Source organism: Pagrus major, chromosome 18 (genome assembly GCF_040436345.1).
Source record: "Pagrus major chromosome 18, Pma_NU_1.0".
NCBI lineage: Eukaryota > Metazoa > Chordata > Actinopteri > Spariformes > Sparidae > Pagrus > Pagrus major.
The window spans coordinates 37,046,021-37,071,894 of record NC_133232.1 but is presented as its reverse complement, the minus strand read 5'-3'; the positions used below and the strand labels follow the sequence as shown (position 1 = coordinate 37,071,894).

At 40.2% G+C, this 25,874-nt stretch overlaps 1 protein-coding gene across 1 annotated transcript in view; it reads right to left on the bottom strand.

The window, feature by feature from the left end:
- prom1a (prominin 1a) overlaps window positions 1–25,874 on the bottom strand; it is an 89,367-nt gene that overhangs the window by 45,922 nt on the left and 17,571 nt on the right. The window contains exons 2-3 of the mRNA XM_073486590.1: window positions 10,086–10,144; window positions 3,743–3,948 (exon numbers count right to left, since the gene is read on the bottom strand). Of these exons, the coding sequence (XP_073342691.1) occupies window positions 3,743–3,948; window positions 10,086–10,144 (265 nt within the window). The remainder of the gene's footprint in view (window positions 1–3,742; window positions 3,949–10,085; window positions 10,145–25,874) is intronic.

Below are 25,874 nucleotides of genomic sequence, written 5' to 3'. Positions count from 1 at the left end.
AATGTCCTCGCCTCTATCACAGTTTGTGCAGAATATCCAGGCTTGATATGTGTCATCTTGTTTTTGGCATATTCACTCTCCCATCTCATCCTTGGGAGGTTTTACTGTCTTCACCTTTACCAGGGTGTCTTTTATCCCCCTTAATCTGATTTTAACACTTCTTGGAAAATAAATATCACCCCTGTCACCCCTCTGTGCCACGCTGTCAGCTTTCTAGTGGTGGTAAAAACATTCTGGGCTCGGTGCTCATCCCTCTCCTGCCTGTAATTGCTTCATTAGAGCCTCTGCAGTGTCTCTGCCTGGTAGCTGGGGAGATTTAATAAGAGCTCTGAGGATGCTCTCAGACTCTTGCGTCTGGGCTCCTAGGATATTGCTTTGGAATTTCTAATAACCGGGCTTCGTTCCAACGAAGACAGAAAGTCAAAGAACATCAAACTAAGTACACTCCTGGATCCCTTCAGTCTACCACGAGAGGCGAACGCAGCTCTCTCAAGCCTTTTGTTCTGTGGCTACATCCCCAGCGGCTACTGCTTCTTCTACCGCTGAGACTGTAAAGCAGAGTGGAGAGTGGATTGAGTTTCCCGTGGTCCATTTTCTGAGTGATGAGTTTCAGTGAGATGCAGGACAGCCATATGATATAATAGGCCCAGGGAACACACAATAAACTTTGTTCCTTAGTCCCAACAATTTTCAGTCCACTCCTTCCAGTTCCTTTATCATCATGTGCAATCTGAGCTGGAATCTCACTTGCTTCATTACCATTTCTCATTTGCCTGAGTGGTGGCTCTCCACTGTTAAGAAAATACTGTATGCCAGAAGCACGCTAAAGGATTCATGTCAGAAAAAAAATGGCCTTGAAGAATAGGGTCATGAGTTTTCAACCGTTTCTTTTGCACTTTTAATGTAGGCAATAGAAATCCTTGCACAGACCTTGCTCTATTCCCCATCCTCATATTCCAGTTTATCTGTAGGTAGTATGAGGCGTCAGCAGTCTGAGTTGGACAAATCAAGTGGGTATCTTCTGAACTGACTGTCCTTATAGCATAAAAATTACCACTTAGTTTCACTGTTGAGCTTCAGTGAATGGGATGGTAACAAAAAGAGGGACATTTGGACTGGAAACATTGAAAGATATTATGTATTATGAACTTATTTCTGGCTTCTCTGAAGATGCTCTGTTGTCCCCATTCAGCGTGCAGAAAACTGTGTTTTGGTCTGTCATGGCAAAAAAGACTTTGAATTGATAGAACTGGCTCTGGAGAAAAGCTCTATAACATTTTAAGTGGTCTGCAAACTCCAAAAACCAATGTGACAGTTTAGCAGTCATGACCTTTTCCTACAGTTAAAGGCTGTGTAGTGCTAACGTCCTTGAATGCTTGTATGTAAGTAGCCTTTAGCTGCCTGTTTTCATGTATAAAAAGTATATTTTCCACTTTAAAGAATGAGCCAAACTGTCAAGCAAACATGTAGTGACTCGATAGCAGCAGATGACAATTTGTTTGAGTGGTATGACCCTTTTCACGGTGGACATTTTGACTTGTCAATGCAGAAAAAGGACACTTGATAAAAACGAGCCATCATTAACGTTATTGCTCACACCCGTGCCTGTGACGGGTCAAAATGTCTGCCATTAAAAGGGTCTATACAGGGTGTAGTTTAAAATTAGAACAACAACTGGCTGAAACATTGTCAGAGTTGGAAATCAACCTATGTGTACTTATTTATCCATAATTTTCCATCATCTTTGATTTCACTTTCTGCAATTTCTACATTCCGAGTCTGAAATAGCTGTGTGGAGCTGATGGCAGTTTGATATGACAGGCTGAAAATAGCTGGAGGAACTATCCATTAAATCACTAAATTACAACAATTAATTACAATCAATAGTGTTTGAAATATTAGCATTTAAGGAATTAATTCTATTGCTCGACTCACTGCATTTCCCTATGGATGAAATCATCAACCAAGTGATTAAATTGTGCTTGTAAAATGGGGGAATGACAGCTGGAGCAGTTACATGATAAACCCAGAAGTCAGATACAGTGGGTGTAGTAGTTATTATTTTTATTTCTTAAAGCCAAGAAAAACATTAGGGCGAAAATTGTTGAGAACTTCTTCAACCAGCTGTGTGTCACTACAATGTTGGTATTATATGCAAATGAAGAATGGTAAACTTCTCTCCACTCATTAACCAGCAAAAATACTCCAAATGACACAAAAGGCGTCATCAGGCAGATTTTAAAGCTGTTGCTTCAACTACGGATTGTTGGTCCGCATTTTGTACGCACGCATCCACAGACACGAAGAGTTTAGTCCGATTTCTTTCATTTGTGTCGAGTGAGGAGCGTCTCACCAAACTCCCATCAAACAGTCTGAACGAGACATCGCTGATAAACTTTAAACCAAGACTGTGTCACTACACTGCCTCTTCTCGCCTAAAATGCTTTCAGAAGCATGTTTTAGCTACAAAAGACAAAATCGTGAACCGGAAATGGCGGCCATGTTGTTCCTATATTTTGGAAACGGAGGCTAAAAAATCTACAATCAAACTGTTAAACAAGGCAGTAGGGCTGGGCGATTAATTGAATTTCGATTTCGATTTCGATTTTGGCTTCCCTCGATCATGAAGACAAGATAATCGTAATAAAACGATCATTCTGCTGCACGCCGTGTCTTGTGTGGTAAATGCAGCGAACCCGTCCATCTCCACCTGTATATACCAATCAAAATAATCGTGATTATGATTTTTTCCATAATCGAGCAGCCCTACAAGGCAGTGCTAATCAGATATGAACCCTGATCCTGTACGTTGTCTGTTTCTTCCCTAAAATGTTGTCTGAAACATATTTCGGTGTACTGTAGCTCTGATACGATATTCTTTATTAACAGCTGGCCGCCTTTCTTTTTTTCTCTTTCAAAACGCATGATGAGCCAGGCACTGCCCAACTCTCAGAACGCTGCCCATCAGTGGGAGGGTTCATTGGTCCAGTTTGGTGCAGTGCGTTCGGGTTGTTGTGGGTTTTCTACCTTTTGAACAAAAGATAATACCACAGCCCTTTCCCTGTTTTTTCTGGTCATGTTGCACCATTTTCAAACACATTTGTCTCTTTCTCCTATGCAGACAGACCAGTTTTATGTAAGGGCCATCGTTCCTGCTGTGAAATACTAATTTAAGCTTGTCCTCTCAAATGAAGATGCCAACCATTTGAAACACATGACGCCTAATCAAATAGAATAATTGTGATACAATTTTATTGTAGATTTCAGAGTCATTTGTTTATCTTTGATTTGTTAGTTTTTTGGATACGTTGGTTTAATGAAGAATTCCCATCACAGTAAACGAGTGTGTTAATCCGCAGCGGATTATAATGACCAGAGCTTAGACTGAACACAAGTATGAAGGGTGCTGCCACATAGTATCTACAGTAGGACTTTACTATATATAGCAAACAGCATGGGGGAAGGGGAAGGCTGATCTGACCGTGTGTGTGTGTTTGTGTGTGAAACACACACAAGATGACCAGAGGTGTATGTGTGTACAGTGTGTTCTTGCCTGATTGTGTGTATGTGTGTACATGCATACAGCACTGTAAAAAATGAAGGCGTAGCGTGCATTTAATTCCAGCGAATGTTTGTATGCATATACTTTTCATATGCAAGTTTGCACCAGAAAATACACGTCTGTTTACAAGCTGATATTCTCTATCTGTGTCGTGTGTGTGTTTGCATGTGTCATACTCACGTGATGACCAGTGAGGTGGAGAAGAGCAGTGTTCCCAGCAGGCCACGCCGGCAGTCTGCGTTCTTCCTCTGGCGCTGGTGCATCTCGCCGCCGCAGTTGTCACAGCAGCGGCACATGCAGAAGAAGAGGCCGACTATCGGCATCAGAATGGCGAACAGCAGGCCCACTGCTGCACATACTAGGAAGCCTATCTCGTAGTAGATGGCCTGAGGTCAGCAGGGGAGGAATGAAAAGAAAATGAGATGGAGAACGAAGGACAAATTATTTAGGAAACATAATGGAGATAGAAGGTGAACACGGAATGAGATGAAGCGAGAAAAGAGGGATCAGAGGTGAAAAGAGATGAAACAACAAGAGGGGAAATTGGGAAGGGGTTGTTGGAGGAAAATAGAATTGGATCAGGAGAGGAGAGCAGGTGAGTTGGAGAGCGAGCGAGAGAAGAAAGGACAGATTAATAGCAGCACACAGGAGAAGACGGGAGGACACACACACACACACACACACACACACACAAGGAGGTAGAGGATAAAATGAGCAACAAATCTAAAAATATCTGGTAGGATCTCACCGCTGGAAATTCTCTCTCTACTCTTTGTCCAAAGGGGATTTGTGGATAAACAATAAACAGATTGTGTAACACTTCTCGCAGCTGGAGAATCCTTTCTTTACAATTCTTAATACCACGAGCCAATTCAATAATCGACTCGTTGTTACACAACAGTGTAAATGGGTAGGACAACAATAGTCTTCTCACATACTACACTGCAGGCTGGTAGATAGTGGGACGGTATTCACATACATTTCCGGCAAACAACAAAATTTCCAATATGCACTGAGAGGATAGCAACAGATGAAGGATGATGAGGGGAAATACTCAAAGGATTCACAGCCATCCATGTAGCCCTGTGGTGCAGTTTTTTCCCACTCTAATGAAGAGAAAAGACAGCATTTCTGATGAAAAACCTACTTCAATGGGACTGGACTACAAGGCAGTTAGTGCACTGCAGAAAACTCCACCGTAACAAGCACTTTAGGCTCGTACTGAGTCGTAAAAGTCCAGGTTTCTCTTGAAACAAGGTAACAAATCAGCCCCTTGGGTGAGATGATTACACCTGTTTCAGTGCAGTTAATCCTTTTTAAAAAAAATTATTGCAGAAAGTGTAGTTTTCACAAAAATTAGGTACATCGCTCAACGTGGTCCAGTTTATTATCGGAAATTATGGAAACGTGAGACGCAGGAGAAATGATCTCTGTTAAGCTACGGTGGCAAATTTATGTTACTTGGTACAGTAACTACTGTTATTTGGAATATCGTTCAATGAAAACCTCAAACTTTATGGCTGAAATTGAAGAATTACATTAGTCCATCGCACCTTTTATGAAGTGAGGAATTTACATCGGCTTTGTTAGGTACACCAAGATAAAACTAAAGCAGTCTAATAGCACTAGATCATACCGCAATGGAGGTCGTAAAAATATGACCAATCCATTTATATGAGGACGAATAGACCAATAGTAGAAACTCTTCTGAGTATAACGCAACACAATTAATCTTAAACTCCATCCTGCTATTCCAAAAAAGTTGTTATGCTGTGTAAGACCTGAATAAAAACAGAAAGCAATCATTACGTGGTGAACCTCGCTCCATCCTTGCTTGTGAATGACTGAGCCTTTCATATCCAGTCATACTCTCACCTGTCACCAATGAACCTGTTCACCTGTGGAATGTTTCAAACAGGTGTTTTTGGAGCATTCGACAATCTTCACAGTCTTTTATTGACACTTTCCAAAATTGTTTGAAATGTTTTGCTAGTTTCAAATTCAGAATAAGCATATGATTACAAAAATCAATGAAGTTGATGAGGTAAAACATTAAATATATTACGTTTGTACTGTTTTCAATTGAGCATCTGTCAAAATATTAGAAAATGATCACATTTCTGTTTTGGTTATGTTTTACACAGCCTCCACCCTGTTATGGATTCAGGGTTGTTGTACAAAGACGAATCAACAAATGCCTGAAACTGTTAAACCAAAAGCTGAACAACATAAACATCATTAAGTAAGAATTTATCACACAACTGTTGTATCAGACTGCTTTAGTCTTAGCGAGGTGTATCTTATAAACTTGGCCTTTGAAAAATAAAAATGACTTCTGACTGGATGAATTAGAAAATGGATGGTGGACAATCTTCATTCTTCAATTTTGTTTGACAAAATGCAGTTTTGTCCTGTAGAACGATGTCATTCAACTTCTCATGCACTTGTAAAATTCACATATACAGAATCTGCAGTGAATTGTTAGATTGTTTGGGTAAGAGGGCAGTTTTTACAGTTAACAGTTAATAGCCAGAGATATTATAAATTGTGGTGAGCACCAGCAGGATGAAGATGTCATGGACTGAGCCTGTTAACACAGGAGTGAGCAGAGGAATGCTGACTTTTGTTTGCATATCATAAATATGTGTAGTAGTATTCAGTATTTCTGTATTTAGACAGGTTGACTGTACTGCATGAATTGGGATTGTGCTTCATATATGAATCGTAAGCTGTGAAATCTGCATCCCTCATCACTAAGCCTCAATTTTTCTCGACTTTGATTGAGTATGAGAAATATTCAAGTTGACTCAACGTGATTTTTTACAAGTTTTCCCTGATATATTGAGGGAGTTAAATTGCTGCTGTTGGCAGATTCTCTGTAGAGCTTCCACCTCCTCTTGTCATGTACCACAGTGCTCCCACTTAATCTGCCCCTATCTAAACCTGCACTCAGCACAGGCTTTGGAAATTGGCAAAATTGAATAGGGGATTGGTAATTCCCACACCGTATGTAACTTGTCACAATGATGTTCAATAGCGTCTCGTTATGAAAGGATCAAAGCAGGGCTCCTATCACTGCTCCTAAATGGACGAACTGCTCTCCCAGCTGATTCGCACTAATCTTAATCGCCCTCATAAGTCAATGACCCTGCCTTCTCCAGGGACCTGCGGCTTTTCCTTTTTAACATGCAGGCTGAAAAGAAATGGCTTCTGAACTTGTCTGAGAGGAGTATTCTTCTCCGGTTCATTTGGAAATCTCTGTGCAAACTTGGAAGTCTCAGGCGGTGTGCATAATCCAACCTCAGAAGGCTTGTGTTTGGATGAGCTCCTGGCTCTATCAGAAACGTAGTTTACAAGACGTAGGAAGGAAAAGTCTGACATTCACGCCCGTCCTGACCTTGAGAAATCAAACATGGCGGATTTCAGGGTCCATGGAAACGGAGAGATAAAGAGGGAACCAGAGTTTTGAAGATGTAGAGAGGAAAAGTAAGAAGAAAAAAAAAGAGAGACTCTGAGTGTGTATGTGTGTCCCATGTCATCTAAAAGCACCAATGTCAACCCAGTTGTTGAGGACATTGTGCAAATCTGAACGCTTGCATTCTCATTCTGCTTCTGGGCTCTGCTTGTTATTGGGTGAATCTTCACAAAAAAAAGGTCAAAATGTTTTATTTTTTTCCACCACCACTCTTCAAGGGCCTGCAGCTCAGACTATTTTTGGACTATAGCTTTGTCTTGGCAAGTGCCCAAAAGAAAAAGGTGACCTTCCAATTAGAACGAACTGGATGATGAGGTGGCAGCATGTCTGCGTGGTGAAGACGGGCAATTCTGTAAATGTAATCAGATTAAATCAAAGCAGCAGCCACAAGGAAAGTTTCCTCAAGCCAGATGCTGCTCATCAACTGTGAGCCAAATGCTAATATGCAAACTTTTGAGAACCATTGCACATTATTAACATCATGGTTCTTTGTTTTGTTTTATTTTTAATCACTGTTATGGCCAGAGCCTGTTGCTTAATTGCAAGTTGGATTGGGAAAGTATGAACACCACTCAGGAGTTAGTGCACCGTGATGTCACCCGTTTGTGGACTACTGTTTTAAAGCCTCGGCATTAAAGCTGTCAACATCTTTCTTTCGGAGCCAGAAGTGACCATATTTGGATGAGAGAGTAGAGCTGATGAGGACATTTGATTGGATCTTACTGAGAACCTGAGGACATGTTGTGGTGGTGACTAGCTATGTCTTTTATTTTGAAGGGGACCATACTTTGCTGAATGAAAATCATGCTGTATTTAAGAAGACTTGAAACTAACGATTGAGACCATAAACCAATTTGGAAACTGTTTACTGAGGTAATAAATCAAGTGAGAAGAAGGGTCATTTTCTCATAAGCTTACATACAATCAGACTTATTTTAGCAACCAGTAGTGTTACCACTAGGGTTGGGCGGTAGGCTCCATCTACTTATTATGCCGTATGTGCTCTGAAAGCACAAGAGAAACATTACATTTCTTATGATATCTTTATGATTTTAGCGAGACTAGACTAGAGACAAGTAGCGAGACTGTAATTCTGCAACCTCTCAAACATCAGGAATCAAAACGGGACTATTTAAATCCGCTTTATGGAGACTTTCAATGAAAGCAAGATTACACAAGAGCAGTTCACTGATTAGCAGCAAAAAAAGTCTCCAGTCAGGAAAAGTCTGTGCTGTACTTAATGGTTGAAAGGGTCTTTGATTGCATTAATGTGTGACATATGTAAATAACGGTCAAGTTCAATGCCACTTATGAACCTACTATACCTTCACTTTGTTATGGTGGCTCTGCAGCTGAACTGATGCAGACGGAGAGACTGGGCGGTTTATTTGACCGGGCAATCAAGAAAGCGGCTCCAGTATGAATGACAGGCACTGGATGACTTTCATTGGTGTCACTTTTGATTTGGGATTACGATCTATGACAAGCCAGCTATAGTCATAATCCAGTTTATTTAAGAAGTTCCACTGCAGAATCAATCTCACAGTGAAGTCATTTTTTGTTGTCCTACGAATAAATTGGATGAATTTTATGCAAAGAAGACAAACTGATTTGTCCTCATTGAAGCAAAGAACATTATGCATTTTGTAAACATTGGTTGGCTGAGTGTGTTTTCAGGTATTGTAATTATAAATCACATATTTCTGGAGGGACCAGGAAACTGATTATCTCCTTCTTTCTACTTTAACAGGACATAAAATATAAAATACTGTGGAGAAGCAAATTAATGGCTGACTCTGTTCATATGTTTATGTTTATACACTGTTAGACATTTTTAAACAGTTTTGCTTTATTGCAAATAACTGCAGCATTTAAACTGATGATTGTTAACACAGATTGAGTGGTAACAGTTACCATAAGTTGTCAAATCCATATTGGTATTTTTCCATCAGTCTGATATGGCTTTGACAGGAATCTGCTAGTTTGTGTTACAAACTCATCACGGCCACAACTCCTTAGCAGCCAAGTAGGACAATGAAGGATACTATTTCACAATGAGTGTAAGGTGGGAGACTCAGGGCCATGGCACTGGTGTAAAAGAATATTCCAGATGGTTTATAAAAGGTGTGAATTACATTCCAGGGCACTAACAAAACTCTTCCTCTGTGATTCAGTCAGCATTGTTGCTCCTCTGTGAAGCTGAAAAGATCTAAATTAGGACGTGTCCCAGATGAAACAGGAGCTACAGTTGTGGCCATGCTAACTCGGTGGTTGTTAGGTGGATAGGATGGCTTGGTGAGAGTCGTAGGGTTGCACAACTAAACATGAATCCAGTAAAGATTGTGAAAGAAAATATAAGTGTAACAAAGTAATTTGGGTAGAATTGTGCAACCCTGGTGACTCGGGACAGTGGAGCATGATGAGAAAGGGGATGGGTTGCTGTAAGGCCAGTGTGCAGACTTTACCTGAAGGGTCAGCACTATGTTCTCTGGCTGAGGGAGGCCAGAGCAGATCAGATGAAGAGGGCATGCAGAAGACAAAGGCAACGCAGCGTCAAAGAAAGAGCAAAGCCACCAAAACAAAAACATGTGGATGAAACAGAGCAACAAAAAGAGAAATCAAAGAATTCAAAACTGGCATGCGTATCCACGTAGCTGCATATTGTCGCACTGCACACAGACGGCTTCTCCCATAATTGAGAGGAAGATACAGAGTGAACTCTCACTGTACTTCTGTTAGATCTCAGGGACTGTAAGAGCTAGAAAACATCTTTGGCTGTCAAAGTGGTTCAGCATAAAAACTCAAATGACGTATCTCTCTCCAAATTCACAGGTTGTGCCAGAAGCAATTACCATTTTTTTCTGAGCTGTCAGTCAAAAGATGGCCTTGCCTTTGCTCGTAAAATGTATTAAATCCTTGCTTCAGAGAAGTCCGTGACTACAGAATATCTCCAAGGTTCCTATCTAACTTGATTTATATCATGAATCACAAATATGATGCAATAAGCTAAAGACACAGGCACAGCAAAACATTCATTCACAATATTACCTTTTGGTATTCCGTCTGAATGGCTCCAAACTTGTCCTTTGCCAGTCTGACAATAAGATCTGCAACAACACAGAGAAGACAAACACAACATGAAGAGGTGTGTTTGTGTTTTTCTATATCAGCATTGCCGTGAATACATTTTAGCATGGAAGGCACCAGTTGCAAGCCAAGTGACTTTACAGGGTATGTCGCTGTATTCTCACAGTATTAAAGTGGAAAAGACACCTTTTACTCTGGTAAATGACAGCTTCCTCAGTAAATGTCCTTTTTGTGGTGAATTTAAACTCCTTTATGGTTTGTATACATTGTATTGCTTTATTTTAGTTTATGGTAATTTTCAGGCTGTATATTATGTGTTAGGTTTACAAACTTTCCCCCCTAAACTGCAGAATATTAAATTTGAAAAATGATTGCTGTCAAGCTGAGCAGCAAGTTGACATCTTTGACAAGATGGTGTCAGGAAATCGTGAGCCAAACTCTGACACCGCAGTGTCCCTTCATCCCTGTCGCTTCCCTCTGGGTTTACATCAGGGGAAGTCTGACAGGATGAGGAACTCTTATTTTATTTATTCCTGGACTGACATCATGTTAGGATCCTGTTGGTTCATATTCTGGTTACTTCTGAAACTCAGAGGAACTTTAAGTGGAACTCTATTTTGGGAAACAGTTGTTGGATGTCGTGACAGTTTAAGATATTCATTAAACTCTAATGGTTACAATGACAACTACCTACTGCATAAATGATCTCTTGCATTTGGAAAAAGCCAGTGCTACAAAACTGCAAACTTTAATTATGTAAACCAGTAAGTTATTAAGAACGATAGTGACATAAAAAGTTTAGACTTGTAGACTTTGCTGATTAAATTTAGTAGTTTCAATTATGATTATTTTTAGGGCTGCAAATAATGATTTACTAGATTATTTCTTGATTAATTGATTTGATTTTTGGCCTTAAAATTCACAGAAAGTAGTGAAAAATGTCCTTCACTGTTTCCCAAAGCTCAAGATGATGTCTTGTTGTGTCCATAACCCAAAGACATCCAGTTTACTGTCATAGAGGAGGAAAGAAACCAGAAAAAGTTCACACTTAAAGCTTTCATCAGAGAATTTCCCTTAAAAAAAATACTCAAACCGATGAATCGATAATCAGAATCGTTGACCAATGACACATTGTAATGTTTGTTCATGACTGTAATGGTACAAGGTTGCAAACATCCTATAACTTTGTGGCTCTGATTGAATCCTGTAACAACAGCTGGTGAGGTTCATGGGCTCTCCTCTGCTCGGCGCCATTCATTGACTCATCAAAAAAACATGAGTTGCAACAACAAAGCAGAGACATTTATAATAGATACTGCAAACTACTTTAACCTTAACTTTCAGATGGTAGAAACAGTTTGAGTCAGTCCACTTAAATAAGGAAATCATGGAGACGTTGCAAAACCAGCCAAACAAACATCTCTCATCAGATAGTGTCAGATTTAAGTCTCTGCTCTCTTTCATATGTGCACCTGAAGCTGTTTGGCTGTGACTCATCACATAATGATGACAGAGACAGCAAGTCTTCTGCTAGCTGCTTTCCAAAAATAAGATGCACACGACAAAGGGGCTTTTCCTCCTTCTGCAATGCAGTGTGTCTTTTTCTGAGGGAAGATTATCTCCTCGAGGTGAATTGTTGACAAGAAGTGTTTTAATTTAACACAAAACAGACTTATGATCCCTGCCAATTATTCAAAGCATGATATTTGTATTACTGGGAGGATGCTCCAGGCTTATACTTCACCTAGTTATCACAGCTGTTTAGGAAGAGAGGAGCTCATCTTTTAAAGTACTCATGTCTAATTGCCTTTATTTAAACACTTATTAATGCAGGATTATTTGACTGAGAGCGTGTTTTCTTCCTCAGACTTGTATTGGATTTGTATAGTTCCACACTTGACCTTTCTGCTACTACCAAAGATTAATACTAGTTGTGACAGGGCTTGAACAGGTGCAGCTCGAGTGCCTTGCTTAAGGGCAGTAAACAGCCTAAGATTGTCATTTTTCCTTCAAGAATTTTCCCACCAAGTTCTGCTTTATAGGTCAGCCCTCCACCACAGTTTTCCAGCGTATAGGTCAGTTCCTCCACCCCAGGATGGCTGTCGTCAGTCACTTTTGTGTGTTTAGAGGTGAGGTGTAAATGATCCTGGCTTTAAAGGAGTCGAGCTCAGCTTCATTTTTTCTTGTTCTGCTGCCCCTTTGTGTGCATTTCAAAGAAGCCCCTGACCTCGTAGTGAAGCTGTGTTTGAATTGCTTTTGAACCCCTGAGATACAAACTGTAACTAAATAAGATCTGTACAACCGCACAACAAGCTGTCGAGCCTAAACATTGTAGTAATATGTCAAATATGAGCTGATTTATTCTTTTGTGAGTAGATATCAGCTCCGAAAGTGAAGTATTAAAGCAGAGAGAAATGGATCAATAATATCAGTCTTTATAAAACAGTGGGACAAGCATACTGGAGCCATTTCAAATAACCCTGTCGGCCAAAACTCAATATCCTCTGAACTAAATTCATTTGAGGACTGCAACTGTTGATTATCCTCTTGATTAATTGATTGTCAGAATGTGTTCCAGCATTGAGCTTCCGACCAGAAAATGTACAACGGACCGCCACTCGAAGTCAAAATTCCTTCTTGTAAATTCAGGACAATAATAATATTCTAATGTATAATGGCGTCTGCTACCCCATGTGTCCGTTTTCATGCTCTGTTTCACTCATAATGCACAGAGGCTGCACTGCTGAGGGTTCAATTCTGTGTACACTTGCCAGAGATCGTAATTTTTTGACCGTCAGCCAAGTTTTTGGCATCTTGCACCTGCAACACAGGAAATTAGAAGTTTCAACGAGGAAATCGGGACCTTGGACAATGACTGGAACCCAGCAGGGTGATGATTACTCGACTGTAATAAAACTAACTGCCAACTATTTTCGTAATCATGTAATACTTTCACTCATTTTTCAAATAAAAATGTAAAAATGTGCTGCTTGTTCCAGCTTCTTAAACGTAAGGATTTGCTGCTTTTCTGCGCTGCTTTTTTGACTCCTGTTGGACAAAAAAAGCCACTTCAAGATGTCACTTTTGGCCTTTTATAGACTTACCGACTAATAGTTTAATCATGAATTAATCAGCAGGTTAATTGATGATGAAAATAATGGTTGGTTGCAGCACTGCTTGTGTTGTCTGAAAAACTGGCTCACACCCAAAAATAATGAGTTCCCTTTTATAGAAGACAAAGAGGCAGCAGCGCTCACGTTGGAGGAGCTGGAACGCTCTGACAGTTTGTTGTTGTGACTATTTATATCTAAATTGGATCACACTCTGGATGAGAAGTAATGCCACATGGATTGCTTTCAGTTTTTGTATTTTTGTTCTGATGTCTGATGAAGAAACAATCGTTGGCTTGGTTAAGTGTAAAAAGTAGGTTGGATTTTTTTTGTGTTTTACTAGAAATATCATCAAAAAATGAAACACCAGAACTACCAGATGATTCTACTCGACAGTCGTCATTGGACCGCTCTCTGTTGCTGCGTGTAGAACGAGAACAGTACATGAATTTAACAAACAGATTTCAGATGTATTTGTTTACATAAGGAACCGTGTACGATGATTCGTAAGATAGATTTCTTTTTCCTGTTCTTGGAAATATGAAACGGATGCAGAGAGATATCATCCCACTCTAGTGGGTGAGTTGCTAAATCCGTTTATTCAATGATTTTATAAATTAAATTATCATGTAGAGCTATATTTTATATTAGACAGGCTTTGTGTTGAAAATAATGGAGACCCCAGGAAGAGTAGATGGTGTTTAAATACAGAAGCTAGCGGGGGTCCAAAGAGAGAAAGAAACAAACTGAAGTCTTGGGGAGCGAGACTCTGACACTGGACTCAAGGATTTGTGTTTTTCCGTCTTTATCATGCTTCAAGTCAGCTTTGAGACCATTTAATCAAGACTTTCCCAAAATTCAGCTCAGGGCTATTTGCCAGAAGCAACCAGAGCGTACCGCAGCTGCTGTATGTTTTCTCTGAAACATGTTAGTCTATGCAAATTAAATGTACACAAAACACAACTAAACTGACAGGACACACTGGAGTGAACTAATAGAAAGAGAGGAAAGAGAAGGCAGACATAAAGCTAACAGTGTATGCGTGTGATAATTGAGAAATCATGAATAAATAAAAGAGACAGAAGAAATCAACAGGTTTGACTCAAATGAAGGAGGTTTTTTTTCTGCCTCTGAGAAATGTTTGTCCTAACAAAACTCCTATTTCTGAAAAATGAATGAGCTTGTCACTGCCGGGTAAACTCAGCCAGAGGAAGCATAAAGAATAAAAGAAGCAGTGGAGGATGAAGAGAGAAAGGACAGGCGGAGATGAAAGACGGAGGGATAAGAGGAGAAAAATAAGAGAGGAGAAAAATGAGAGAGGTGAAAATGAGAAAGGCGGCAAGGAGAGAGGGCTGGACTGAATCCAGCCTCCGTTTCTAGTGAGAGGCGTCTAATCTCTCTCCATGAACGAAAAGCTCACTTGATGCTGGTTTCCACCCACATTAACCCCCCACCAGCTGACACTCGTCTTTTTGAAGGCACATAAATGTATTTGTGAGGATGTTGACGGCCTCTGAACTAACCTGTTGTTTGTCATGTTGACAATATCTTAGTTTCAGTCTCCACTGATTCTCCAACCATTGTAAACTGCTCTCTGAGGAAAACAGCACTGAAAATGTTAATGTGAACGTATGAGAGAATTAATGTAAATGTAATGCAGAGCAGAGCATCAGCATAGCGCTGAGAAATGGAGGTGAGGTTTCACAGCAGGTTTAATGAAGCTTTACAGGGAGCTCACGATAAAGCAGAACCTGGCGAGAGGAATTTTACATCAGTTTCACCAGAAGGGAGTCGACCGCCCAGAAGGAATCCAGCAGGTCTCCATCTTTGTTCAGCTGCTCGGGTTTTGAATAGCAGCAGAAGCTATTTTGAAGGCCATAAACAGTGGGGTTCCCCTGAACACTGAGTGCATTCCTGAACCAGAATTACACAGAGTTTCCTTTTTTGGTTTAAAATACAGAAGAATATTTGGCTTTCTAGCTTCATTTGAAAGTTCCTGTAGTTGTGTCCACTGGACTTGTGAATAAAACATGAAGTCTGCTAGCTTCTTCATTGAACAGTTCTGTGTGATCGTTTGTGATTTTGACAGCAGGAAGTCAAAAGACATTAGATTCCAGTCCATGTAACCTTAGCCTAGCGTTTGTCTGCATTTGTCTGCACTTTTTCCCTTAATTTACCTCTGTGGTGTTCAGAAAACATACAAAAATGGCTAAATATGATCAGCCCAGACTGCACTTTGCCCCTAATGGTTTTTTTATGCTTGAGTTTCCTGCTGTCTGCCAGATATCAGCATTTTTCTCTGTAGTTGGTTCAGAATATGCAAACACAGAGCGCACATAGAAGCCAGCGTCGGCATGACTTTTTATTTAAACAGCACATCGTTGCTTCTGTTCATATTGCAGGTTTTCTTCTGCAAAGAAAGCACAATCCAGAAATAGTAGAAAATGTCATAGAGGCTGTCGATAATGAGAGTTGCTTTCATCTGAGGCTGAAGTTCAGCCTTGATAAAAGATACATTAATACAGTTAATCCCATGATAAAGTCTGGATTTTAAGTTCTGGTCTGCTTGGATTCGTTTCTGTTGTTGAACATTTCTCACTGATGAAAATAATTAAATTAGTTTTTAAACCTAAATTTGGCAAAACACACATCTCACTCATTACTGTCACCATTCTCTAAAGGTCACCGCTGTAAAGATCAACAGATCATTTGTTTTATACCCTAACACCACATTCACATTTCTTCTTCTGAAATATATGTGTTTTACAATACCAGTTTACTTCAGTGTTTCTTTGCAGGTTAGGTTGATTATTTTAAAAATATTCACCAAAAATAAAGATTCCTGACTTTGATTTAACAATAAACAACAAAAGAGATAAATGCAGTTTCTAAACTCATCCTGAGTAAACTTAACTAAAGTCAACTTAACTGGCTTTTATAATGATTTAATAGTGCAAAGTAACTTTGAAGTAAAGATGTAACTATTCTCTAGTTCCAGTCTAGAAAACGTAAGAAATGTTTGAAGTCAGTTGTGAGTTTAATGTTTTGGGGTTTTGGAGTATTGAAGACGTCACTTTTGGACACAACGGGTTCCATTTTTCACCGTTTTCTGACATTTTCCCGACAAAACAATGAGCTGATTAATTTGTCCTGTGTTTACTTCATTTATCAGGTTTTTAACAACACAACAACAAAAACACACAACTGGAACAGGAGTTTGAGAAGATGTGGTTTCTACATACAAACACAGTTACATTAGTAACTACGAGATTACAAGATGTTTTAATTTGCTAATTAAAGAAATACAAGAGTAAATCCATCACAGCAAACAAACTGCCATGTGTGTTGTAATCCTGCAGCAGCCCCTCTGGGAGTCGATAAGTCGTCTGGATTAAATGATCTGACAGAAGTGTTTAAGCCTTCAGTGAGTGAGGACAATAAACACACATGGTCAGCTATGCATTGACTGTAATATGCAGCAGAACGGTTGTTATCTACACCACCATCTACACCTCATACTGTTTCTGAAGAGAAATCTGAAATGGCAGAATACAAACAGCTGGGATGTAATTACCTCTCAGCACACGAGTGCATCGAGCTTGATCAGATAACGACACCACAGCAGACTAATCCATGGAGAGACACTACAGTGCAGCTTTGACACTGTCAGCACCGTGTTTGTACAGAATGACTTTATGTTTCTGGTCACTTATGTTTGTCAAGCTGATATCTATATTTATATCCTCCTGTCAGTTTGATCTGTGCACTCTGTAGAAGTCCAACCTCTGTCTCCCTAATTATACAGGCCTGTGCATCACACATACCACCGTACCTCTATCCATGTGTATGTCAATCACCTTGATATCAATAATAGCTGTATATCGTGTAAAGGGCTGGGTACTATTAAGAAATGTTTGATGCTAGTGCTGATATGTATATTAAATATTGTGTTAATAAAATAATTTAAGGTGAGAGAAACACAAGCTCCTGTCTTTGTATTAAGGTGATTAAAGGACGATTAAAGCAACACTATGAAATGTAGGAAAAGTGATTCGGACCTTTCCCCACATTTATCCTGCCGGTCCAGGGATTAGCCTCAGTGGATGTAAACTGTCCCAAAAGCAAATAGTTGTTTCTTTACATTGTTATTATAATATAAGATATATTAACATATAATATTAATTAGAAGTATCTCTCTTGGTCACCTTTCAAGACAGTTTGTTCAAGTTGTGACTGTTGGACTGTAGATTTCTTTAGAGTCTGCAAAATAAACTAACAACTGTCTTTGAACACAACACAGAGGATCCACAGAGCAGCTCACTGTTTACAGCTTTAGGTTCCTCTAAACAGAAACTCTCGGTCCGGCTGTGTGTTTAGCTGTTAGCTCTGTTAGCTCTGTGGTCGTTAGCCCTCTGAGCCAAACACTGCAGAGCTCACCTGCTGCTAACTGCTAACCAGCTCTCTTCCTGCTGATTTCAACGCAAACCTCTTGCTCACGATCTAACATTATCAGTGAAAAACTCGAATGTTTCCCCATCAATACTACGTTTACTGCATCCTTTCAGATTTTAACATATTTTATTTTTTGTTGGTCTCATGCTAAGTAGCCAGCTAGTGATTGTAACTATAGTAACAGCATGCAAAGTTACATGGTGTTGTCGTCAGAGCTCGGCTCAGTTTGTCATTAACTAAGCAATAATTATACCAACAAACAGAAATCCCTTCAATCCTTGAGGGAAGGTCTCTGTTTGTCCCCAACACATTTCACATTGTCCCCGGGATGATGGGATGCCGTTAGTCTCGGGCCCTCGAGCACTTTTGTAATTTCAGTAGACGCTACACATGCTAGGTGTGGGTACGTCTCTGTTCTCATCATCAACATCTGCAACAATGTAAGTGGCGTGAGGTATGATGGTGTTTCTGCTGTTGTTCAGTGATGTTGGTGTAATTGATGTCATTCTTTTACAGCTCAGCATTTCTTTTCTTTCTGACAGTAGTTGTTACAGCGTGTGACGGGTTGTTCTGAGACCGTCTGTGTCCCCAGCAGAACATCCTGTGGTTGTTATTGAAGTGGAGCTGTTGAGATGACTGCCCTTTGTAAAGGCTGCGCTGCGGCTCAAACAGCATCAACTATTCAGGAATATCATGTAACATACAGTCTATGAAGAGCCAATAATCTTGTCCCTATGGGAGATTAAACTCTTTTTCAAATGAAATGTCATACAATTTACACCACACTACTAGATAATGAAGCTTGCTGGTGGGGGTTTGAGGGCGTACAACACGTTCTCAAACATACAGACTTACAGCAACTCATACATTCATACGCTGATGGCAGTGGCTGCCGTGCACGGTGTCGACCAGCACATCAGGAGCAGTTTGGGGTTCAGTATCCTGCCACTAAAAGGTCAGAAACATATTCTCTTCCCGCTGCCTTTTACCAACAATATTATGACTTTGACATTCAGGCTCTCACTCCTCCAGCCTTTCACTTTGGAAACCTTGTCACTATAAACCTTGTCTGTTGCTGAGACAATGCAAATTTACACGCAAAAAAAATCCCAGTGAATGCAGCAGAACAACCAGTGATGTGGCTGAAAGCATACTTATTAATCTCCACACCCTCGGATCTATATTCAACATAAACCAGCCGTTCTGTACATCATGCTGCACCTTCATTCACCAAAACAGCAGTCTGTGCTCCTCAGACTCACTGCTCTGCACTTGTCATTGCACTCACTTAATTATTGATTCAGGACTTTATGGACAATGTGGAGGCCAATAATTCCCTAATTGTGGACACCTTGGCTGGAATTATCCCCATTAAACCATGGTCACTCACCAAAGAGAAGAAAAATAGACCGTTAATTTATATTTTCATGTGTTTTGTGATCAGGATATATTAGTGCTGGGCGATATGACGATATGTATCGTGGGGACGATAGAAACGTGTCTATCGTGCCATTTGTCTTCTATCGTTTCTATCGTGATAAACACATTTTATCAATTATTTCAGAAAATATATCATTTAATAGCCTGCAACAGAGTTGCATTTTTTGGGTTATGACTATGCAGTTTCTAAACTTACATAACTGAAAATAAAGAGAAATAAAATAAATATTCTTCGCAAAGAAATGTGGTTTGCGACACGACGCTGCTTTACGTTCTTTGCGACATGTGTGCTGCACATGCGCGTTTCGTTGCTGAAGTCCGAAGGATGGATGATGGCGCAACCTGGAGAGGTTTTACAGACCGCTACACAGGCACAGGTAGAAGAACCACTTGTCCCGAAAAGAGGGGGCACATCTGTGATTTGGATGAGATTCGGATTTAAGACCTCCGACACGGAGCAAAAGGAGGCTATTTGTAAACTTTGCAACAAAATTATCCCTGCGCCAGATGCGAACACATCCAACCTTTTCTACCACCTGAAAAGGGTCCACGAACATGAATACACAACAATACAACAAATTCGATCAAAACAAAGTGGTGGAAGTTCTGAAAAGAAATACAGCCAGCCTAAGATTAAGCAGTCCTTAGCACAATGCTCGCCATATGAGAGAACGTCTCAACGCCACAAACAAATCACACGTGCCATCTCGAACTACATTTGTAAAGGCATGGCTCCAGTGTATATAGTTCAGAAGGACAGCTTCCGAGAACTCGTCAAAGTGCTTGATCCAAGGTACGTTATGCCCAGCCGGAAGCACTTCAGCAAAGTCGAGTTGCCCTGCTTATACGAAGTCTGTCGGGCCGAAGTGGAAAAAGATGTGTGTAGTGTGGTGCATTATGCCTTGACGACGGACCTGTGGACAAGCAGAGCTACGCAGCCCTACATGAGTATAACCATACATTTCATCAGGAGCGACTGGACCCTCTGCGCTCGCTGTTTACAGACTGCGTACTTCCCAGAGGACCACACAGGAGTCATGTTAGCCCAAGGTATGAGCCTACATGCCATTGCTACATATTTATTCTGTTGCTATTTATTTTACTAACATGCTTAAACAAATAATGCACACTGTAGTGTACCCGTTTTCATTTGATAAAACGTGCAGCAATGTAAATACATACTTCTTCTATTTCTGATGGTTCAAAATAAAGAAAAAAATCTAAAAACATACTTAATTGTGGTATATCGTGATATATATCGTTATCGTGATATAAAATAATCTATATCGTGATATATGATTTTTTCCATATCGCCCAGCACTAGGATATATAATGTTTGTCACAGGCAGTAACTCTGTTTCCCTGGCAACACCTGAGAGTTTGACTAATAGCTGGAACGATCATTACATTCCCATAAGATTCTCAGAGAATGGAAACTTTGTTTGCTATTCCAGTAAATAGGACGGACCTCACATGAGACACGGCAGCGTTTGGTAAACTAGGCTGAGCTCATAGAAGCCTTTGGCTCAGCTATTAGCCAGAAAGCTAACATTATGCCAGAAAAATGAAAAGTTATTAACTTATGTTTATGTTTAACAAAGGGACCAGCTAGCTTGTCAGCCATGTCTTTATCCCTAAATAATCAATCTCAAGATCCTCACAGCCTCAGCCTGAAGGAGCAGGTTGAACAGTGAATGGTGATTGCTTATGTTGAGAGAGGAAGTGGACTTTCAGCTTACAGCTTGTTTTGCAGGTGCCGTCCTGTGTTGTTCAGAGTATGAAGCACTGAAGGACTACACTCAGTTATGTAAATTAATATTCAGATTAGATACAGACTATAGCTCGTTAATTAGTACGCTGAATGGACAGTTTCACTATATTTGCTCTAGTTTATAGTGATTAATACATCCTGTGGTCATTTCTGCTTTTCAGTAAGGTAATAGTAACATCCTGAAGGTGAACTGCAGAAACTGGAGTCAGTGTGGAGCACATCTTGATAGAGCAGACAGAAAATGAGTCACGGACCTGCTGCTGTGACCCTGCTTGTTACTGAACACTGTTAATGCTGCTGGTGTCAGAATTGAAGCTTAATTATTATTAATATCTTCGCTTCTATGAAGATGCTCTGCGTAAGTACATTAGGTAAAGAGCTGAAAAGGAAAAGCAGAATGTGTAAGTAAAGAAGAGACAGAAGGAAAGACTGCCGGAGGAAAAAATAAAAAGATCTGGAACGGGCTGAGACAGATGGACAAAGAAAAACAGCAGAGAGAAAGAGTCGGGAGGAATAGAGCGATAGAGTGTGAATACTAATGGAGAAGTGGACGGAGAGATTGATCTCTACACAGATGTAAATAGATGCATGATGATAGTAAGCTGGCCAGGTGAAACACTGAAAGGTAAAGAGATACAGTAGAGGACTTCCCTGACTAGCTGTGCAGCTTTTACTGTTGGCATCATGGCTAGCTGAACCTACATGAACTGAAAAAATCCAATCAACTTGCTCCGAAAGCCACCAGCCGAATCAACAAAACTCTAATATTCCCCCTACTAAGCCCCAGCAGTCGTCTGTGACAACACCCGTTGCTAAAAGGCTTATTAAAAAAATAAATAAATGAAGCAAGTTGGTAAGCCTGGCCATGAGATACACTTCCACACCACAAAACTTCATTCAGCCCTGCTTTGCTTGTAAGGCGTACGGTGCAACAAAGCAGACAGCCGGTTGGGGATTTTTCCCTCAACAGAGGGACGCTGTTGCCAACTACGTGGATTCTCCCTCACAAAGTTATCTGAGGACACACAAACAGGAGGAGGCTCTGTGCTCACAGTTATATTCAGAGGAGTTGTAGCACTAATGCAGACGGGGAACTCTGCTTGGCCTTTCCGTAGCTTAAGTCACATAAATCTGAATTTTTGCTGGTGTATTATTATTCACACTCCTGTGTAATAACTCCAGCGATTTTCATGTAAATTCATTTTATTTTGAGCTTTTATAGTCAATATATTTATACTGACAATGGATAAAATGACTGCATGTATGTGAAACTGGTCCCTCAGCTCTGCGGAGCGTTTTAGTATCTTTCAGCACATTTTTGTGGTTTTACAGGCTGCAACGTTCCTGTTTTGACAGCTAAGTATTTACGTGAATTGTTAGGCGGTGACCTCCACTGGCCGTAGTAATTATGACGGGAGCAAAGGAGAAAGTGAGACCATGATGTTTTCCTGAACCTAACCAAGCAGTCTTGTTGCCGAAACGTAACCATAATGTTAACAATGTGACAACAGAGATCCAGTACATCTGTTGTATGTCATTAGTAAATGGCCTATTCTTCTGTTTAGAAATGAAGACGTGTTTTTGGGTTAAAGCTCGAAAAAACAAAAACAAGAAAAAACTGCAAACAAAATCAGCAACTAGCTGGTGAACAAACTGGAACATTTAGTAGCTCGTGAGACAAATATTACCTTCAGGAGTTGAGAGCTAAAGGGGCGAAAAGGAGATGAAATATGAACTTGGATTCATCAGACAAAAAAACAACCTCACATGAATGCTGATGTTGCTCCGTATCTACTGGATGTTTATACGCTGTTCCTCATACCAGCGGAAGAGTTGTTTTACAGCCAAGTCACCAAAAACATAAACGTGGTTTTAAAATAATATTTGCTGATCGACACTAACAGCATAGTGAGCGTACATATGAAGCATCAGATAATATTTGCATTATATTTAACACAAATGTCAGGCAGGACTTAGTTTTTCTGGAGAGAATATAGGAAGTAGAACCAAATGTAGATTTGCACCAGCAAAGGAAAGTCAGACTTCATAAATAGAGAAGTCCTGCAGAGCACCACCCACACTGTTACTGGTAAACCTGCAGTTAATATCACAACCACAATCAGAGCTTGGAAACCAAAATGTAGATACAACTAAGAGAAAGACTATTTCTAGTGTAATAACTGCATATGTCGACCAATATGTTCTGCTGTTGACAGTTTTGGTACCCAGGAGACCTTTCGACACCTTCACGAGGCGTCATTGGGCCTCAGGCTGAGATCAGACAGGCGATTTTCAAGGTGCTGCTGCGAAGGTCTAGTAACAGAACGGGCTAAAAGCATTCGAGGAGCGTTTCTTCATCCATGTTGCTATGCAACCAAACAGTTTTCAGTATTTTTAGATAATAGATTTGGCATTTCTGTGTTTACTAGAAAAGTCTTTACGAGAGAGCTCAAAGTTAAGGCGTACAAGAACGACAGAGAGAGAAGATAATTAGTCTGATTTATATCCACTATGTTACATCTACATAGAGAACCAACAACACACACTGAGCTTCAGTGCCTCACTGGTCTATGTGAAATACTAAAAGTCCTCATTGTGCCAGTTCTGCCTCTTCTGAGGTTCTGGAGGAGCTTTGTTAAGTCTAAAACAAAAACCCTTCAGCTCGGCTTTGGACACTTTACATTTTAACAGAGAGCCTGTGTAACAAACTGGGGTTGTGGAGTTTGAAAGGTCGCACAGCTGGAGGCTAAAAGTCAGGATCCCTCTGCAGCATCAACGTTTGTTTCTGTGTACGTCAGGCCTGTAACCTTTCTGCTGTGTGTTGGAGGTGAAGGACTGAGTTTGGTGGCAGTGCCTCTCAATCTGTTTGGAAACTGCTAGAAAGCCAAGGAAAAGGAATAACTTGTGAGCTTAAGCTTTTAATTCATTCATTCATTTTATTTTGTTTTTGTTTTTTTTATTTGCACTCACATAAGTTTAAATAGAATCAGATTATTATATAACACCAGATGTGTCGGGAGAGGTCAGACAGCCGACAGGCTCAGGCCTCCATCACAGAAACAGAAACCCAGTTATGTTAGATAATAACTGCATGACAGAGACACACAGATGAAACAGGCTCCTGATGGTCCCTCACACTGATCAGTGCTCAGACATCATATAAACGCTCTGACAGCTTGTGAGCCATCGTTAATGATCATGTGTTAAAATTGCCGGAGCTCTTTATGTCTCGGCACCAGAGATAGTCATGGACGGAGGCATTATGTTCTCGGGTTGTCCATCCGTCCATCTGTCCATCTCACTCTTGTGAACGTGATATCTCAAGAACGCCTCGAGGGGATTTCTTAAGATTTGACACAAATGTCCCCTTTTACTCGAGGATGAACTGATTAGAAGTTGGTGGTCAAAGGTCAGAGGTCACTGTGACCTCAAAACACATTTTTACACAAATGTCTAAAAGGAATAAATGATTACATTATGACATTTTATATCCACAAGGTCAAAGGTCAACTTCATAATATTCTGCAAAAATGCTCTGGCCATTATTCAATGCCGTAGCTCGAGAACAGCATCTTGCATGTTGCCTGGAGGGATACAACTTATTGGAAAAGACCTTGTGAGAGGCTGTTTCCACTAGGGATGCAACAATATTCAATATTTTATCGAACCGTTCAATACGCCCTGTTAGGTTCAATACACAAAGGCAAACAATACAATACAATACAGTACAATACAATACTACAATAATGTTTGCTGTTTAACTTGATTGGATACTGCATATGTTTTTTATGGAAGGCAATTAAGATAAGTGTTAAATTTTTATAATAAGGTTTGTGGTTTGACTGTATCTGCTTTTAATTATTTTTACATGCAATGTTGCCTTTGCTAGTGTGAGTAGTTTTATATTAAGATATCGAAACCGTACCGTTACCGTGGCCCAAAAACTGTGATGCATACCGAACTGGGAAAACTGTACCGTTGCATCCCTAGTTTCCACAGACCACAGGAGTAAAGATGGCTTCTGCGTCCTGGAGAGACTGATATATACACATTTTTGTCATCTGGCTCCAATGTGCCTCAAACCACTTCTGGAGGATTTCAGTCCTCCTTGAAAGCTCCTTGGATGCATTTCCAACTGTACCTATCGATCCGCTGAAGACACATTAACTAATGAAATGTACATTTCATGTGCAGCAAAGGTTAGGATCACATACATCAAAGCTAGATGACCAAAGTGCATTACATTCAACACTTAATGTGTACAGTCTGGCTGAGATGTGTACCTGGAAAATAACTGACGAGAGCAGCTACAGTCCAGTCAGCGACCTGTGTGACTGTAAAACATCCGACACACACAATCACAATCTGACTTCCATTTCCTTTTTCCTGTTTTCACACAGCCAGGTCCTGGTCGCAGGATAAATCTGACATTATTAACAGCATAATAAATGTTTTCATCTCTGTGTTTTCATTGTAAAATACTGAATACTTTGACTTGTTGAGGCCTCTAAAGAGTAATAACATTAAACAACCCAAGAAGGAAACGGCAATGGTTCACAAGCAGCTTCATTTTAAGACGCAGCAGCCTACGGTATTAAAATGAAGTGCCACTATAACTACGAGGACTACTTAAAAACAACACACAGATGTCATCGCAGCACCCTAGACATTTAAATGAGATCAACTTTATAGCACTTATGGTCGTGTTTACTAAGAATGTGTAACAAAGATTGACATGAATATAGAAATGTGGTGTAAACTGTGATTTTCCAGTTAGATCAGATCCTGTTTCAGTAAATGTAAACATGAGTGACTGAAATGTTTCTGATAAAGGAGAACAAGTGTGTGTGTGTGTGTGTGTGTGTGTGTGTGTGTGTGTGTGTGTGTGTGTGTGTGTGTGTCTTGGTTGTGTAAAGTTGAGCCTGATTCTCTCTCCATAGTTACAGACTCTATGGTAACAGAGTGTTTACCTTGTGC